The following is a 19,032-nucleotide window of genomic DNA, read 5'->3' on the forward strand; positions in this document are numbered from 1 at the left end:
CCTCTGCCTGTTATGTTGGTGTTCTACTCGTGCTCTCTCTCCTCCTGTCTGAACCTCTGTGCTCCCTGTTTCACCTCTCCCGTCAGTGTTCAGTTCACCCCGCCCTGTCTCGTTATGGTTATCAGTGTCACCTGTGTTCCCCGTGTGTTCCCACTCCCCTCGTTAACCCTCTGTGTATTTCTGTCTGCGTCTCCCTCTGTTCAGCGTGACGTCGTCCCTCATGTTGTGTGGATCTCCCTGTGTCTCTCTGTGAGTTCTTAGTTTGTAGTTTTCCCAGTTTAGTTTTGTATTTCCTATGTTCTGCCATTCCAGCATTAAAGCTGTGATTTTGAGTTCATCCCCGTGTCTGTGAGTTTTGCGTTTGGGTCCTCCTCCTGCCTGCCACACAGCCGAGCCTTGACAAAAACAAACCCTGATATGTCAGCCAGGTAGGACCGAGGGACCACGACAATGTATGATTCTCTCAGAGAGGTGCATTTTTGATTACCTTAAAGAACTGCATGTCTAATAAATTGATCTGATAGTAGATTTCTTAAATATTATTGGTCAAATATTTTAGAAAATACAACTTCCCACCTCATGCATGAAATCACAATCCTAATTCAACCCCATCACGGACACTTTGAAACCTGTGGGATCTTATTTTGAAAGTTTGATTGTATTCTATTGTACAGTATTGTACTTCCACCCTTATGAGATACTGGTGTCCAGGTTCCCGTAGTCTGTAATGGAGCTGCTGTTTGAGGCGCTGTCAGAGTGTACTGAGTGCATTGGCATGCCAAGTTGTAGCCTGTAATGAGGTGAAACCACACACTAGGCCTGGATATTTAATTAGACAGACTGCTAGGGAAGTATTTGTTGCTCTAAATCTCACATGGCACACTCCACTTTTTTGTTCAGAAACAATAATATAATAAGACATTTTCCCTGTTATTGCACTTGTGTCTTTTTAAAATAAAGTGTACAAATTATTAATGGAAAATAAATGTTTTCTTGTACTTCTTTTCTAGCTCACTAACTTTGTCTTTGAGAAAATCCTAACTGAAGGTACAGATGATGTAATAAATTCCAGATGTTTCTTGGCAAGATTGCTTAGAGAAGGGAATGTTGGCTCATTTTTGCAAAACATAAACCTGAAGTACAATAATCATCTTTAACTCTGGGAATGGGACCTTTTTATTTATTTATAATTTTCTTTTTAGATTTCCACCTGAATATGTTACTCTAAAATCATCTTGACAATTCTGGAAAACAAAACCAGCGTGGGTTAGCTGCCAGTAAAATTATGCCATGATGTCAATTTTTGTAAAACGATATAACTGATGTGCATGATATTGTTATGAAGGAAGATCAGGTTATTAAAATGCTCATCTCCTGTTGATGTGTCATGTTGTGGTGTCCTGCATGGCGTCGATCAGCAGAATCTGCTGATGTGCAATTGAATTACCTGCTACTGAAGGTGGAAAACAAATCATCCTACACTGTGACTTTGTTTGGTCTTATGTGAAACCTACAAATATTTAATCAAATCCAACATGTGACATCCTGTCACAGAGTTATTCTGATAGATCAGGGGTGGGGGAACTCCAGGCCCTGAGGGCCGGTGTCCTGCAGGTTCGAGATATCACCCTGGGTCAACACACCTGAATCAGTAGTAATGAGTAGTTCATTACAAGGCCTCTGGGAAACTTCAAGACATGTTGAGGAGGTCATTTATCCATTTAAATCAGCTGTGTTCAAGGACACATCTAAAACCTGCAGGACACTGGCCCTTGAGGCCTGGCGTTCCCCACCCCTGTGATAGATGAATTCAACATCTGCATCCCGCCCACTATAGTCTAATAAGTTTGGAATAATGTTGTCTTTCCCCCCCCTTAAAACAAGGGTTTATATTGTCTAGCAATTCCTTTAGGACAAGATTTTCCTCCTCATTTTCTCCACTTTTCTTGTTTCAGGCTCTTTGGGAAGAGTAAGAGTTCTTTCTCTTGCTAAGCTTCTATTTATTTTTATTATTTTTGAAGATAAGACTTTCAACATGCCTTTAAAGTATATTATCTTTCTGCTCTTCCAAAAGTCTCTTATTTGCAACTCTAAAGTAATTCAAGAATCTTTGTTGTTTGTAATACAGTTAATTTATCCAATCAACATTTTAATAATAGTTAGCTACCAGAACATGGATTAAAACCCTGCAGCTATCTGGTTATGTGCTTTAAAGTCATCTGGGAGTCCTCTTGGAACCCCCATGGGGTCTATATATATATATATATATATACACGTGCCATTCAACTGTGTGTAGGTCTCCTTTATAGAATTTGTGAGAAAGTTTACTTTCTGATGCCAAAGTGTTTGCCTTTAGGCCTAAAACCACAGTAAAAGATATAACCAGATAAACTAGGGCACAAGTACAGGTTCCATTGCATAGATAGTTTTAAAGTGCATTTGAAAGTGTTGCTTTACCTCAGCTTTATTTGTTGTCTTTGTGGTTGACATGTGTGGCAGACTTACAATGGCTTAGACACATCCAGGTTCTTCTCTCCACTATTTTCACTGCTCTTAATGACTTTAAGGAACACCCAGTCTCCTGGCTTCACCCTTTTCTGTTGAAGGTCCTGGTTCCTGCTGTGGAACAGAATTTGAGGAAATCACAGTTTTGTTATTCAACATTTTTTTCATGTGTTTCATTCCCTTAAATGACATGTCTTGATGCATGCTCAATCATCCAGGTAAGTAAATCCCAAAAGATTGATTCTGTTCATCTGGGTGTCATCAGGACACTACAACACAGAGCGAACACCATCCCCACCCACAGCCACAGCAGCCAGGGAAGCAGATGAACATAACATCAAGAAGCCCCCTCGTAAATGTGGTTATCCCAGCTGGACATGTGTCAAAACTGGTAAGGCACCAAAAGAAAGCTCCAGCTGATCCAGGAGAGAAGGACAACTGCTGCCTAAGGGAAAACACTTAGTGACCCCGTACATGTCAGGAGTATCGGACCAGCTGAGATGCATTTTTTCTAAACGCCATGTCTCTGTGGCTTTTAAACCCCAAAACACGCTGCACCAAAAACTGGTCCACCCCAAGGATCGGGTCACCCGATACAAACAGAGTAACATAGTGTACGCTGTTTAGTGCCAGGAGAATTGCCAAGATTTATAGATCAGGGAAACCAAACAACCTCTGGTGAAGCAGATGGCACAACACAGAAGAGCTAACTCGTCAGGCTAGGAGTCCACACAGGCCAGCGCTCAAACCAGAGGAACACTGGTTCCTCTGGAGGCTATTTACGTGAAAAGGGAAAGACCATCTCTGAATCGAGGTGGGGGCCTAAGGGTACGTCTTTCGCCATCTTACAATGCTATGATTGCAGTCATTCCCCAACTCTCTGTGAATGTACTCATGGCCATTGATCAGTGGGCTTTGATCAGTGGTGTTTTGAAGGAAGGAAGGCTCAGGGCTTAAGTAATCAGCATCATGGGCTCATCCGATTAGAATAAGAATAAGCAGTCATCTAATCATTCACAGGGTTTTCCTTTTATTCTCCAAATCAATAAAGGAAGGAAGGAAGGAAGGACACACATGGACTGCCATTGCTCTGCTGCCGCTCCGTGTGGGAGTGAAGAAAAAGTGAGCCAAAAGTGAATGCAGTCCTTATATAATGTGTGACAGGTGAGTGCAATTAAGGACAAGCACCACACCCAATCAAAGGTGAGAGAACTAAACAAGATGCATCTGGTGAAGTGAGTGGGTGTGCTGGGATGTGCTAAAAGGTGGGTCTCTACAACAAGTGGTGTTTGATCATTGGGCTTTGATCACACCCTTTTAAATGACTAGTCTCTCTTAGAAAAGTCTAGAAAAGTCAGATTCTAGGATTCTAGTAGCAGGCCTATCTTATTTTCCATGTGAGGTTTCCTTTTCGAGGTCCCAGGCCACTTGCTCCCAATTCTAGTTGCTCCTCTAGTTTATGATTCTCGTCACTCTTTCAGTTGCCTCTAGCTCCCGCTCTCTACATTCTGAAACAGCACTTCTAACCCCAATACTGGGGTGGAGCCCCAGACTCCCGTATGCACGGTCTCGGTCATGTTCCCGAGGTGAGTGGGGGAAATGTTGAGATCCAGCTTGAAGGACCAAGCTGCCAGAAAAAAAAGGAACAAAAATAAACAACAGTCAAGAACTGGGGCGTTAGTTCTTGGTGGGGACCAAAAGCATAATACACAAGAATATCTGAATATCTGTGGTAATTTGAGCAAATAGTTGATTAAAAATATTTGTTTTGGGAGGCATCTGTTTCAAAAGAGCAGTAACACTGGGGCGTTAGTTCTTGATAGAGACCAAAAGCATAATACACAAGAATATCTGAATATCTGTGGTAATTTGAGCAAATAGTTGATTAAAAATATTTGTTTTGGGAGGCATCTGTTTCAAAAGAGCAGTAACAATGTGCAGGTATAATATATATGCAACAGTGACAACATAGTGGTGAAGAAATGCTGCCACAAAGTGGACACTTGCATGTACTGATATGTGAAATGCTTGTATAATGTAGTTTTAAGTAAAATATAATACAATTTTAAAATATTAATACATTATCAGATGTGTTTTTAAAGGCATGCTTTTTTTTAGTTAATTTTGAAAAAAGTGCTTTGCCAGTATTAATCTAATCACTGCAAGAATTTAATTCTGCTAACATTAGTCATTTGGCAACAGAGAGCAAGTAAATCATCACTTCCCACTTCTCTCATTTTTCCAGCTGTTCGTTACTTAGTTAGAGAAACACCAGCTGAAAGCTTTTATGTGTTCATAAGCGTTTGGTTGGTATTAAGAGTTCATCTGATTGATTGGGCGGCATAACGGGCATTGGCCAAAAAAAAATGCTTGTACTCAAGCTCCCCCGACGTCAGCCAGCACACATTGGGAATGGCATACGCACCGATCGGTTTTCTATCGCCCATTTGCGGGGAGTAAGGGCGCCCTTCGTTTGCGAGGTGCGCCTGCTGCTTGCGGCGCAGGGAGGAGAGGGCGGGGCGGCGGGGGATTCACTGACCGGCTGGAGCAGCATCTAATAACCAACTTGCAAAATAAAACAAAATAAAAACAAAGCAACAAACACGAAAACACCAGACATTATAATACAGACTTATAATTTGCACTGATGTTTTTTCGAAATTCTATACGCGAAAAGTGAGCGCTAGAGCCCTCGGTGCGCCTGCTTGCTGCCGAAGTCAAAGTAAACTTTATTGTCATCTCCGCTACATACAATCCAATATATAGAGAGACGAGACGACGAGGCTCCAGTTACAGCAGTGCAAGTAAACAAACAATATATATAAGAAGAGTAAGAAAATAAATATATGCTTTAGGACTAGAGGTAAAGGGATCAATAACAATTTAAAATTTACAGTTTGATGATTTAAAGTCTCACACACAAGCCGTCGAAAAGGCCGGCTGCTTCCAAATAGAGCACATTTCATTTATAATGTTGTAAATCCAAGACCATTATGTATTCATGATTTGAATCCTGGGTTGTGTGAAATCTCAGAAATGCACCCTAGACAAAGTGAATCTGTGAACTAAGGTGTAGGTCTGTTAGGTTATGTTGTGGTGATCCTCGGGTTGAGAGATGGGTGTTCATATTGGAGTGCAAAATGAAAATCAATGGAAGATGGACAAGAAAAGTTCAAAGCCATCAGGTGCTCTGTTTAGAAAAAAATAGAAAAGAGGAGAAGGAGAAACGAGCAAAAGATACAGGTAAGCAGATGTGTGATTGGATAATGGCAGCTCATGTATCCTGAAACAATCAGAATACTTTATTAATCCCTAAGGAAATTATGTGGGTTACAGTCGATCCAAGAAGAAATGGTAAAACTAGCAACAGTAACAGACTAAACTCCAAACAATACAATATGCTACAGATTTTAGTATTAATTAGTCATTGTCAATTGTTGATTTGTCCTGTTCTCATTGGGGAGGGAGTGTTCGCCCAGGGCGCCAAACAGGCTAGGGTTCATAATGGGATTCATAGTCTTCATTGAGCTGGCATGTAATGCTTGAGGTAGAGCAATCTGAGTAGGAGTGGGAAAAAACTGAAAACCTAAGCAACTGGAATAGGGCAGATAAAAAAAAGTGAGTTTTGTGAAAGGTAAAAGCGGGAGAAGGAAGAAGAGGGGGAGAGAAAATTTGGACAGACTGAAGTGTAAGACTAACAGGAGGGGAGAGGTATGAGAGGACATCGTATGAAGTCTTTCTTGTCTTTCATGTTCACTTTCCTCAGTTTGGGGACCGTGATGACCACCCTTATCTGGTACATGTTGGACAGCAAGTAAGTACATAACTACCTTTGTGCTCAAAGAGCAAAAACTAAAGAGGCTCTTGAAGAAGTATTATAATAAACATAGTATTATTAAATTAATTAAAGTGTCAAAAGTAAAGCGCTTCTTCAGTGTTAGTAGTAAAACGATGGCAAAAGGTTGGCAACCTGTTTGATGGTTTCGTGCGTGTGTGCGTTCAGGTGTGCTCTGGGTACGCGAGTTCATGTGTGGAAACACACAGGGCGTCAGAGAGGTTATATGAGTTTATGTGTTTTTAACTGGGTTTTAATTTAAACAAACCATAGGGTTTTTAATTAAACTATTTTATGGCTTTTGCGTGCCTCAACATTCAGTTATGCAGACATATGTGTTCTTAAGAGCAATTCTTTGTTTTTGTATGGAGGGGTGGAAGCCGTTTTGCTTCACAGTGCGCATTAACAAAGCTGGAATGCTTTTTATTTACATCTAGGCAAAAGTGTTGGTAACAGTGTTTTAATCACACTAATTTTGTGATTCTGACAATGTCTCAGCATGCAGCGATGCAAGCATTTTATTTTAAAAACGGCACAAATGGGAATTTCTTCTGAATGGGCAATGTCAGCCTGTTCACAAGCGTTTCATTTAATCAAACCACTAGTTTTTAATCTAACTAGTTTTTACGCATCTACTGGGGTTTTTGTTCACCGGTTGATGCGATCATTTTATTTAAAAATCGGGATTTCGGAATGTTGAACTATGAGAGAGACAGAGCCAGCTAGTTTTTTAACACAGTAAATGGTCACAAATAACATTCAGCCCTTTAGAAAATAAACGCTATTGGGCTACTTCTAAAACACATTGAACACGATGTCACCTTTCCCCCCAAAGCAGCCAGTATCGCTCTTTCAAACTAATTGTGTTTTAATCACACTCATTTTGTGATTCTGATGTCACAGCATGCAGTGATGCAAGCATTTTATTTATTTAAAAATGGATCAAACGGGAATTTCTTCCGTAAGGGGTTTCATGGTTTCAGAATAGTTTTTAACACACGATGGTCGCAAATATATGGAAGCCCGTTTCCGCCACTAAAAAAAAAAAAGAAGCTAGTATCCATAACTCGAAATTTCGAGTTATTTTCTCGAAATTTCGAGTTATTATCTCGAAATTTCGAGAAATATAACTCGAAATTTCGAGTTATGGATCCTTTTTTTTTTTTTTTTAGTGGCGGAAACGGGCTTCCATACAAATAACATTCAGCCCTTTAGAAAATAAACGCTGCAGTGATACTTCTAAAACCAGTCGCACAGACCCGCTCCGTCTTTTCAACAGCCGGTTAATTGTTTGAAATTGTTCAGGATTGCAAAAGCCCACCGCGGGTATCATTTAATTGTTGTGATTCCATAGGAAGACAAAAGATAGGTGTATCACTTAGTTGTTGAGAGTACCATGCGAACAAGGGCCCGACCTACACTGAAAAAAATAATCAGTGGGATAAACATAAAAAAATTATTGTAAGCGGTTGCACGAAATTAAGTTATTACGGAAGAGGATTAGGGCCACAGGAAAAAAAAAAAAAAGAATTCTGACTTTAATCTCAGAATTCTGACTTTATTCTCAGAATTCTGACTTTTTTCTCAGAATTCTGACTTTAATCTCAGAATTCTGAGAATAAAGTCAGAATTCTGACTTTAATCTCAGAATTCTGACTTTTTTCTCAGAATTCTGACTTTATTCTCAGAATTCTGAGATTAAAGTCAGAATTCTGACTTTAATCTCAGAATTTTGAGGTGGGCACCTGCAGGCTTCCAGCTTCGGTGACAGCGATGTGTCCAGTTTGGCAGGTGGAGAACTAATTCACTAAATATGGTGGATATAAGTGACTTTTTGCGTGGCCGAGGGGTCCCCGAAGATGCTATTTTATTAATGGAAGAGCAGAAGGTGAGTAACAAAAAAGAGAAATAGTTTGGTGTCTCCTATTTTTACAGGAAAACAGTTACGGTACAGTTACGGTTAGCTGTTAGCATGCTTGTTAGCTTATAACGTTATATAGGAATGAACGTGTTTCACAATATTACAGTATACTAGGTGAATTGACGTTTTAACTGTTGTTGATCGCAGGATCATCCCAGATGGGTTCGTTGCATTTTATTTTATTGTTCTACTATTTCAGAGTTTTTCAAGGCAGTTAAGCGGAGCTGTGTTACAGATGCTAGCCGCCTGCCAATATCACTGATATATTTGATGTGTACAAGTAAGTTACACTTAGTACAGCGGAGGAGAGAAGCTGTAATGAATGTTTATGCGGATATTTCACTCAGAAAAATGGGTGGCGTTCATACACAGCCACCGACACAGCCCCGGTTGTTGTTCTGACGGTGGCCGACTGACGATCCCCTCACAACATGTTAGCTAACACAAACTAATGTAGTGCATGTAACTGTGTATACGTTAGTGGTACAGTGTCGGAAGAAATGAGCAAACTGTTTATAATGTCAGAATGACATCATCTTTCTCCTATATATAAAAGTGCTGGCTGAGGAGCGCTGCCGGGTTGAACTTTGACCTCGGAGTGACGTGACGTTTGTTCGCACAACCAATAGAAGTGCAGAAAGTCGCAAATCAGGCATATTGTTCGCATAAACACAAAAATAAATAACGAAATAATCCCGATATTGTGCCAAAGACTGATTTACAATGTTACTTTGTGTTCTATGTGTAATACCTTTGCTTAAATGACTAAATGGACTGTGTATTTATGACTCTGCGTTATAGTCTTACATACATAAGTAACATTCATATGTACAGATAAAAATGTACAGAGCTATGTACACAAGCGTGTACACAAAAGTCTACTGCTGATCGAGCTGCTCAGTGGTCGTGCAGTCTCATGCAGAGAGCGTGGAGGTGTTGTCCATGGTGGATGTTAGCTTAGACAACATCCTCTCCTCCCCAGTCTGCTCAGTGGACTTTAGCAGACCGCTAAAGCTGGCCCTCCCGACCAGTTTGTTAAGTTTCCCCCTGTCCCTCTCTGCCATTCCACCACTCCAGCAGACCACAACATAAAAGACAGCAGACGCCACCACAGTGTCGTAGAACATCCTTAGAAGACGTACTACCTACATCATAACCAGAGGATTTATTATTTACTGAAAGGCTATGCCTTAGTTTGCTTCTTTCATTATTGTGTTTCGCCCTGCATAAAATAGATAGCTTTTCTGATAACTACAGTCAATACTCTCCTACTGGCATTAGCGGTGACCTAAGAGGCTTAACTGTAATATTGCTTTGCAGTGTAAATGTTGCAGAAAATGACTGTCTTTTCTTTCTTCCTGTGTGCAGATTGACTGTGACGTCATAGCGCTGATGGATGACGCAACTTTGGCAAACTACATTCCCTCGTACGGAGACCGAATTGCCGTCTTCATTTTCTGCAAAAGCAAGCAACCACTGTCAAAAAGAAAACTAGGACTTCTGCAAAAAGTTCACCTCTCAAAGTGAGAGAAACAGTGGCTGACATGTCAGATTTGGATGACTTAATAAGACTGTATTTCAGACTTTCTTTCAGTAACAAAGAAATACTTTCAATTTTAGCACATATAGTCATCAGACAATTATAAGTGTTCGAACTCTAAAGAGAATTTGTAAAAGACTTGGGCTTTTTAGAAGGAAGAATCAATCAAACTTGGAGGAAGTGCTAGCCTTTGTCCAACAAGAGATCATGACAAATGGACAGATGCAAGGTTATCGTTGGCTACATCTACGTGCAATTCAACATGGATTTGTGGTGTCACAAGATACTGTAAGATGCATAATCAAATTGCTTGACCCTCAAGGTGTGGAACTGAGACGAGCTCGACGGTTGAGAAGACGACAGTACAGCTGCAGAGGGCCAAATGCTCTCTGGCACATGGATGGCTATGACAAGTTGAAACCATATGGTATTGCTATCAGTGGCTGCATAGATGGTTTTAGCCGCTATGTTTTATGGATGGAGGCTTATACTACAAACAGTGACCCTAAATTGATTGCAAGTTATTTTCTGAAAACAGTTTCATGCATCAGCGGATGTCCAGAAAGGTTACGTGCTGACCGAGGTACCGAAAATGGTTGTGTCGAACAAATGCAGATGTTTTTACGGAGAAACCACACAGACAGTTTTGCAGGTGAGAAAAGTTTCCTTTACGGAAGAAGTACGGCCAACCAACGTATAGAAGGATGGTGGGCTACCCTACGCAAACAGAGTGCACAATTTTGGATGAACTTATTTCAAACTTTTCAGGATGATGGCCACTTCACAGGGGATTTTTTGGACAAAAGTCTTATCCAGTTCTGCTTTCTCAATCTTATTCAGGTAAAAGCATGTGCTCATGCTATGTAATGTCTTAGCTGCATAAATAGAAAATATAAATATGGTTAGAACATTTTTTTTCTTTAAATTAAATATGAATTTTATTTCCATTTTAATATGTCTTGATGCATGCTCAATCAGCCAGGTAAGGAATGTTTTTTGACAGAACATTTCTCACACTGAAAACGCTACATCCAGATGAACAGAATCAACTTTTTGGGATTCCATTTTAATACTTTGATGGAATTGTATTCATGTTATCAGTGGAAGTAACTGCACCTTTCTCAGCACAGGTGCATGGAGCATTTTTTTTTTTTTTTTATTGCCACATGGTTTAAATTACTATGGAGTCTGTTACCTAGTGGTCCTTTGGGCACGGTTTCAGAAAGCAATCCTATCATTTGGTTAATTCTCTATTGAAAATTTATTGTAGAATCATTGCACACTGAGTATAAAGTGTTGGGCTATCTATTCAACAGCAGAATCATGCAGCACCATTCTGTGTCCATGTGCTGTTTAGTGAAAGTGCTCTTTTGTTGTTGCTGCTTGGTTTTACATTAATTAGAGGTCAGTTTCTATGTCTGTTGATTAATGAGTTAATAAGCCTCAACTTTGGCTAAATCTACTGGTACATGGTCTGTTTCATATACCGGTACTTATATTGTGTTGTTTTTCATGTAGGATGAACTTGATGAAGTTGTGAACACATGGAACTCGCACAAAATCCGGCCAAGTGGTAGTGCAGCATCGGGTCGACCAGTAGTAATGTACTCATTTCCAGAGCTGCACAGTGCTGAGGATAGACTGAAGCCTATTTCTATGGAGGATATCACTTTGTGTATGGAAGAGTGTAGCCCAAAAGGTCAACACCCCTGTGATGAAACAGTCTTTGAACTGTGTTGTCTGCTTATGGTAGAAAATGAATGGGATGCCCCAGGAGATCCACTTGGTGCTGCGGATCTGTACATTAGGTTAAGAGAAGAAATACTGCAAAGTATTTAAGGAACTTCAGTGTGTAAATGTACAAATAAATACAAAATATTTCTCTTTATCTTGATAACGTGATTTGATAGTAGGTGCCATGTCTTACAGGTACCTTTTATGCAGGTATTTCTGCACTGCATTAAATGAAAAATGTTTTTCTACATTCACACTACCATTAAACAGAAATGTTTATATATTACTTGAAGAAGCTGAATATTGTGATATTATCAATCAGTTATGAAACGCATGTCAATCCTTTTAAAAGGCCATACATTAAACTGCATTTACAAATGTTATATTTTTGATTGAATCATAAGTGGTGTAAACCTGCCTACCAGTAAATTGCAATATAAATTTCTGTGTTTTGTTGCCAGACATGTGCATAGTATATAAAATATAAACTGACCAGCTCCCTGCTCATTGTTTTCTGTATCAACCTTTACTCTTAATATTCATGGCTGGAAACCCAGGCACCAGCATATGATATGCTAAGTGCCCGGGTTATCTGTGGTATGTTTCAGCAAACCATAGTAGCATTAACAATTCTAGGTCTTGACAACAGCATGTTTCTATAAACGTATCATTGTTAATATTTAAAGTCGTTATGCCTTTTGGGGAGCTTTTAGTGCAATTATATTAAAGCAAAGCTATTATAATCATTTACCCATATGAAGATCCATCACTTAATTATTAATGTATTTCACTTCTGTTAGTTGTAAGATATTTTAGCTGGTTTTTCATGTAAAATGACCACGAATCATTGCTATACTGATTCAGTGTTAGCTGTTGTATACAAGGCTCCTTCATGATATGAATCCTAAAATTATAAGAAACATACCAAAAATATTTTGACTTTTATTTGTAGTATCCCAGCAACAATGCAACAAAACAGTTCCTGCAAGTGGAACCAAGTTATTGTCCCATTAAGTGCAACATGTTTTACATTTATATTTGTGTATCTTTATGAAATATTTGAAATTAAAAATAAATGGTATTCTTCCATGTTACTGAGCTCATGTGTGGCAGTCTCTTGAATTCTGGCATGTTCAAATAGATATGGAGTTTGATGAACATATTCAAAACAACAATACAAATGTACTGTGTACAGTAACATTTTATTGGAAAAAGTTTACAAGAAACCTGTTCTTTCCAATGCCAATAACATGGCTAAAACTCATAACCGTATAAGCTGCCCTGTAACAAGAATGACTCAACTTTTAAAACAAACTTATAGATCTCATATAGTCTTGTTATGCATCAGTATACATCAGTGACTTACTGTAAAGACCATGAACACTGGCTATTGTGGTATCACATATTCCTTCAGTGTCATCTATGGTATAGAAATAAAAACAAGTGTGAATGACTGAGAACATACATGCATACAAATAAAAATGCATAATTTCTGGCAGTAACAAGACATTTTTTCAGGTGTTAAGATTAATACTATATCTGAGAACATGACAATTTGGCATTACAAAAGGATGCCTGAATAATCACAGTACTTGACCACTGCACTGAAGTGTACAGTGTTTATTTATGATCTCAGTAATCAATAACCATCTTCAAAACAGACTGAATCCTTTAAGCAGCTTGAATCAATTTGATGGATGAATAACAGGTATGCTTAGAAACAATATGACATTAAGAAAATACTGGAATTTAAAAAAATATTTTCACCAACTTTATATGGAACCTTTGTAATCAACAACAAATGCCAAACTTTGATACCTTAACCTACCTTAACTAAAAATTGCATATACTGTAAAGCAAAATGTTTTCAGACATGACAAATGCTAAAGTATAAAATTGTACTTATTCCTTTTACAATACAGTGTTGCATAACAGCATTACTTTTGCGTTATAACTATGTTCAGTTTTAGCCCTGACCTAATAAGAAAATACCATCTGAATGAATTAGTCTTTCTACTAATTACTTACAAAAGTATTTGACTGTGCTGAGCTCTCACACCACACATGGTGCATTAAAGAACGTTTAAGAGCAGTTTAATTATAGTTTATAGATCTTAAGTAATCTTTCTTCATGCTTTTGCTGAAGGTTTCTGTCTTACAGCTGGAAAGCTTGGATTTGGTGAAGACAGCTCTGGATATGGTAGTAAACAGTGTACCTGTTCGTTTTGTTTTGTGACTGTATTATGTAAAACTCAAAATGATAAAAGAAAATGAAATATTAGCCAAAACTAGACTTCTAACAGAGATGAGAAACTTCTCTCTAATTAAAAAAAGTATACTGTATAAGTTCAAAATACATAAAAATACATATTCCTAACATCTCTTTACAGTTATGCTCTAGTGTGCATGAGCAGTTCAAATGTAGCGCATTGCTGTGAGAGTCTAAACAATGTCCATCACCCAGACATTACTTTCAAGAACTGCATTAAATTCAGAACGAAAATCTGGGAAGTTTTCATAGCTGTTAGCTAGCTGCAGAACATTCCCACACGTGCGTCCGACTGGTCTTCTTGTAAACTCTGTCATATCTTGAAATTCCACATAAATACTGTTTGTTACTATAAGGTCAGATCCGGTGCAGAAACGCATAAATTTCTGAAGTTTAATGTTATCCAGCTCTCTGATGAATCTTTTGAGATGATTTTTCACTTCTTTTTGTTGTGGAGTCAAATCCACAGCAAATTTCAGCAGCTGGCACACTTTTTTTGAAGTTGGTTGCAGTTCAGAGAATAACTTGGTCAGTCCCTCCGGACTGAGGGAGATATGGGGGTCGATGATCTCCCGCCAGCAGTCAATAACAAACATTGGTTTTTGGACAAGCTCTTTGTGTGCTATTTCATCAAGGATTGTAGGTAGAGTCTCAGCAGTGATTCTTTTTCTACAGCCATAACTGTCAAGAATTTCCACAAGATCATCCAAGTCAACTGCAGAGAAATCTTTTACTGCTTCCATCAAAACATCACATTCTTGGCTGCTGACAAACTGTAGAAAGTGTGCTTTAAGATCACTGTAAACACCACTGAAAAGCACTTGTTCCATAAAAGGGATTGCAAGTTTATTTGGAAAATACTGACATTCTTGGTAACCTTTCAGGAGTATTCGCCCAACTGCCTTCCATTTTTCAGCAGGAAAATCATGGCGAATGAATGGCACTTTAATGGTTGCACCTAGGGTGCATCGCTCATAAAATTCATGCCAGAAGCATGTGAGTACATCTCTTAGTATTCCTGATCCAGTGCCTGGTTCTTCTGTGTTGTCTGGAAGTATGCGCTTCACATTCAGTGTTTTGGTCAAAATCTCCTCATCAGAGAAAGCAGTAATCATGTCATGTAAAGTGTCAGTATGACGTATGGTGATTGTTATTATGTTCTCTGAATTAGGTGGACTGAGGGGTACAAGAAAACCCTCATAGACTAATGTGTCTTCTGTATCTTCTTCAGCATCAAAAATTGGACCAAAAGTAATTTCTGGATCATCTAAAATTTCTGAACCAGCGATGACTTCATCAAAATTACCCCTGACTTCCCCCACTTGCAATGGATTAATATCACTGCCACTGCTTTCTGAGACAAACACCACTTCAGATGTCTCGCTGGCATCTTCTTCAGGATCTTTTGGTTTTGTTGCAATGTAGAAGCGTAACATTGTCAGTCTCGCTGCCTCATACATATTGCCAATAGACTGGCAGGTATCATCAGTAAGGTGGTTCTGTTTAAAGTCCCAAACCTCAAACTCAAAATCTGTTTCACATCCCTTAGGAGATATGCCATTAGGAAAAAAAAGTTTCTTTCCTTCCTGAAGAATATCTTTTAATCCAGCATCAGTGGCCATTTGAATTTTTCTAGTGCCACCTCCCTGCTTCGCTCTCACCTGTTTGGCTATTTTTCCATCACAATGTATCCATCCTATCTCAACATTGCGTGTTGCTTTTTGCTTCTTTGTCTGTCTTATTCCTGCATCTGTATGTGAAGTGTTCTCCTTTGGACTTTCTTTTCTGGTTTTCATTTTCTCACGAAGTTTTTGCAGAAGTCCTAGTTTTCTTTTTGACAGTGGTTGCTTGCTTTTGCAGAAATTGAAGACGGCAATTCGGTCTCCGTACGAGGGAATGTAGTTTGCCAAAGTTGCGTCATCCATCAGCGCTATGACGTCACAGTCAATCTGCACACAGGAAGAAAGAAAAGACAGTCATTTTCTGCAACATTTACACTGCAAAGCAATATTACAGTTAAGCCTCTTAGGTCACCGCTAATGCCAGTAGGAGAGTATTGACTGTAGTTATCAGAAAAGCTATCTATTTTATGCAGGGCGAAACACAATAATGAAAGAAGCAAACTAAGGCATAGCCTTTCAGTAAATAATAAATCCTCTGGTTATGATGTAGGTAGTACGTCTTCTAAGGATGTTCTACGACACTGTGGTGGCGTCTGCTGTCTTTTATGTTGTGGTCTGCTGGAGTGGTGGAATGGCAGAGAGGGACAGGGGGAAACTTAACAAACTGGTCGGGAGGGCCAGCTTTAGCGGTCTGCTAAAGTCCACTGAGCAGACTGGGGAGGAGAGGATGTTGTCTAAGCTAACATCCACCATGGACAACACCTCCACGCTCTCTGCATGAGACTGCACGACCACTGAGCAGCTCGATCAGCAGTAGACTTTTGTGTACACGCTTGTGTACATAGCTCTGTACATTTTTATCTGTACATATGAATGTTACTTATGTATGTAAGACTATAACGCAGAGTCATAAATACACAGTCCATTTAGTCATTTAAGCAAAGGTATTACACATAGAACACAAAGTAACATTGTAAATCAGTCTTTGGCACAATATCGGGATTATTTCGTTATTTATTTTTGTGTTTATGCGAACAATATGCCTGATTTGCGACTTTCTGCACTTCTATTGGTTGTGCGAACAAACGTCACGTCACTCCGAGGTCAAAGTTCAACCCGGCAGCGCTCCTCAGCCAGCACTTTTATATATAGGAGAAAGATGATGTCATTCTGACATTATAAACAGTTTGCTCATTTCTTCCGACACTGTACCACTAACGTATACACAGTTACATGCACTACATTAGTTTGTGTTAGCTAACATGTTGTGAGGGGATCGTCAGTCGGCCACCGTCAGAACAACAACCGGGGCTGTGTCGGTGGCTGTGTATGAACGCCACCCATTTTTCTGAGTGAAATATCCGCATAAACATTCATTACAGCTTCTCTCCTCCGCTGTACTAAGTGTAACTTACTTGTACACATCAAATATATCAGTGATATTGGCAGGCGGCTAGCATCTGTAACACAGCTCCGCTTAACTGCCTTGAAAAACTCTGAAATAGTAGAACAATAAAATAAAATGCAACGAACCCATCTGGGATGATCCTGCGATCAACAACAGTTAAAACGTCAATTCACCTAGTATACTGTAATATTGTGAAACACGTTCATTCCTATATAACGTTATAAGCTAACAAGCATGCTAACAGCTAACCGTAACTGTACCGTAACTGTTTTCCTGTAAAAATAGGAGACACCAAACTATTTCTCTTTTTTGTTACTCACCTTCTGCTCTTCCATTAATAAAATAGCATCTTCGGGGACCCCTCGGCCACGCAAAAAGTCACTTATATCCACCATATTTAGTGAATTAGTTCTCCACCTGCCAAACTGGACACATCGCTGTCACCGAAGCTGGAAGCCTGCAGGTGCCCACCTCAAAATTCTGAGATTAAAGTCAGAATTCTGACTTTAATCTCAGAATTCTGAGAATAAAGTCAGAATTCTGAGAAAAAAGTCAGAATTCTGAGAATAAAGTCAGAATTCTGAGAAAAAAGTCAGAATTCTGACTTTAATCTCAGAATTCTGAGAATAAAGTCAGAATTCTGACTTTAATCTCAGAATTCTGAGAATAAAGTCAGAATTCTGACTTTAATCTCAGAATTCTGAGAAAAAAGTCAGAATTCTGAGAATAAAGTCAGAATTCTGAGAATAAAGTCAGAATTCTGACTTTAATCTCAGAATTCTGAGAATAAAGTCAGAATTCTGAGAAAAAAGTCAGAATTCTGAGAATAAAGTCAGAATTCTGAGAAAAAAGTCAGAATTCTGAGAATAAAGTCAGAATTCTGAGAAAAAAGTCAGAATTCTGAGATTAAAGTCAGAATTCTGAGAAAAAAGTCAGAATTCTGAGAATAAAGTCAGAATTCTGACTTTATTCTCAGAATTCTGAGATTAAAGTCAGAATTCTGAGAAAAAAGTCAGAATTCTGAGAATAAAGTCAGAATTCTGAGATTAAAGTCAGAATTCTTTTTTTTTTTTTTCCTGTGGCCCTAATCCTCTTCCGTAAGTTATATTTGGTTAACCTTAGTTTTTTATGTTATACCTGCAGACATTTTTCCGGTAACACGAACATGACTTTTTTTATGTTGTTGTTATGTTTTTCATTCCGGTCAAATATTTATAGAAACCACTTGTTTATCAGACATGAACTTTTTGTGTTAATTGTATTGGACTACTATGTGTTATATTGACAAGATTATTTTATGGTAAGCTTATTTTATTTTATAACAAATTTCTAATATATAATATATAATCGAATATATAATTGAGTGTTCAATAAATAAAACTAAATTAAGGCTGATCTTACTGTATGTACTGTACACTTTCTCTCAATCAAAGAAATAAGCAAAACATTTTTGAACAATGACCTGTATTTTTGAAAATACTACACAGTTGTAACAATGGACTTTCAATTCAGGCTTCCAAAATATACATGAGTCATATTTGTACAATGCATCTCTTGAAAAACATTCCACAACATTCCTCAAAGTTATCTGCTGTAACCTGAATTCAACATTGTGGGGCCTTATGACATCGCGCTTATGTAAAAAATGGTTTTTTAAATGTAAGAGCCATAAGGTAATATGGCAACAGGGGTGTAATTATTAAAGTGACACAAAGAAGAGACTTAAAATAACATTATAACCCACAGGCACACAACCAAGAGACCTAAACTGATTAGTATTGGCTTGCTTCTATCACTAAACATCACAACCACTAATACTACACGATGCAATCTGTTTGTAGTGGTGCACCTTGGGAAAAAAATTGCAAACTGGTGAAATTGGTGCAAGGCACCATTTCCATTGAGAAAAATGGACATTCAAAGTTAGATTTTTTTTTTAAAAGAGCAATGGCTTGAAAAGTGAAAACTGCAGTAATAAAGGCCCCAAGTTGAAAAGTGCCAGAAAAATAAGTTTCACTATGTACTGCAACTTTACCAGTGCTGGCTTAAAAGAAAGGATGGTACATATTCAAAGAGGTAAACATGTTGTTCCCACATCATAACTGGAAAACTGTTCAATCATACAGTCTGGTCCTGAAAACCTGGGCCTTCTTTGAAAGGCTGTTCTGTTTGAGCTCCATAACCAGTTTCTATAATAC

At 38.6% G+C, this 19,032-nt stretch overlaps 2 protein-coding genes and 1 long non-coding RNA gene across 3 annotated transcripts in view; 2 read left to right on the forward strand and 1 right to left on the reverse strand.

Annotated features, from left to right (window-relative positions):
• Window positions 1-4,374: 4,374 nt before the first annotated feature.
• The window catches only part of LOC113019985 (alpha-2,8-sialyltransferase 8F-like), a 30,005-nt gene continuing 15,347 nt past the window's right edge, over window positions 4,375-19,032 (forward strand). Inside the window, exon 1 of the mRNA XM_026163652.2 lies at window positions 4,375-6,319. Within this exon, the coding sequence (XP_026019437.2) occupies window positions 6,219-6,319 (101 nt within the window). The 5' untranslated portion in view covers window positions 4,375-6,218. The remainder of the gene's footprint in view (window positions 6,320-19,032) is intronic.
• LOC113027637 (uncharacterized) lies at window positions 8,030-12,633 on the forward strand. The gene is made up of 2 exons (XR_013908471.1): window positions 8,030-8,228; window positions 9,630-12,633. It is a non-coding gene; the product is annotated as an uncharacterized LOC113027637 (long non-coding RNA).
• On the reverse strand, window positions 12,719-17,355 carry LOC113018541 (uncharacterized). The gene is made up of 2 exons (XM_026161620.2): window positions 17,155-17,355; window positions 12,719-15,753 (listed from the first exon to the last, which is right to left on the reverse strand). The coding sequence occupies exons 1-2, from the start codon at window positions 17,227-17,229 to the stop codon at window positions 13,978-13,980; spliced, it is 1,851 nt and encodes a 616-aa protein (XP_026017405.2). The 5' UTR covers window positions 17,230-17,355; the 3' UTR covers window positions 12,719-13,977.

The sequence above is a fragment of the Astatotilapia calliptera genome, chromosome 4 (assembly GCF_964374335.1).
Source record: "Astatotilapia calliptera chromosome 4, fAstCal68.1, whole genome shotgun sequence".
NCBI classification, from domain to species: domain Eukaryota; kingdom Metazoa; phylum Chordata; class Actinopteri; order Cichliformes; family Cichlidae; genus Astatotilapia; species Astatotilapia calliptera.

Coding starts and splice junctions, on each gene's coding strand:
- LOC113018541 (XM_026161620.2), bottom strand. CDS start 17,229: ATGGTGGATATAAGTGACTTTTTGCGTGGCCGAGGGGTCCCCGAAGAT. Junction 15,754..17,154: donor TATTAATGGAAGAGCAGAAG/GTGAGTAACAAA, acceptor TCCTGTGTGCAG/ATTGACTGTGACGTCATAGC.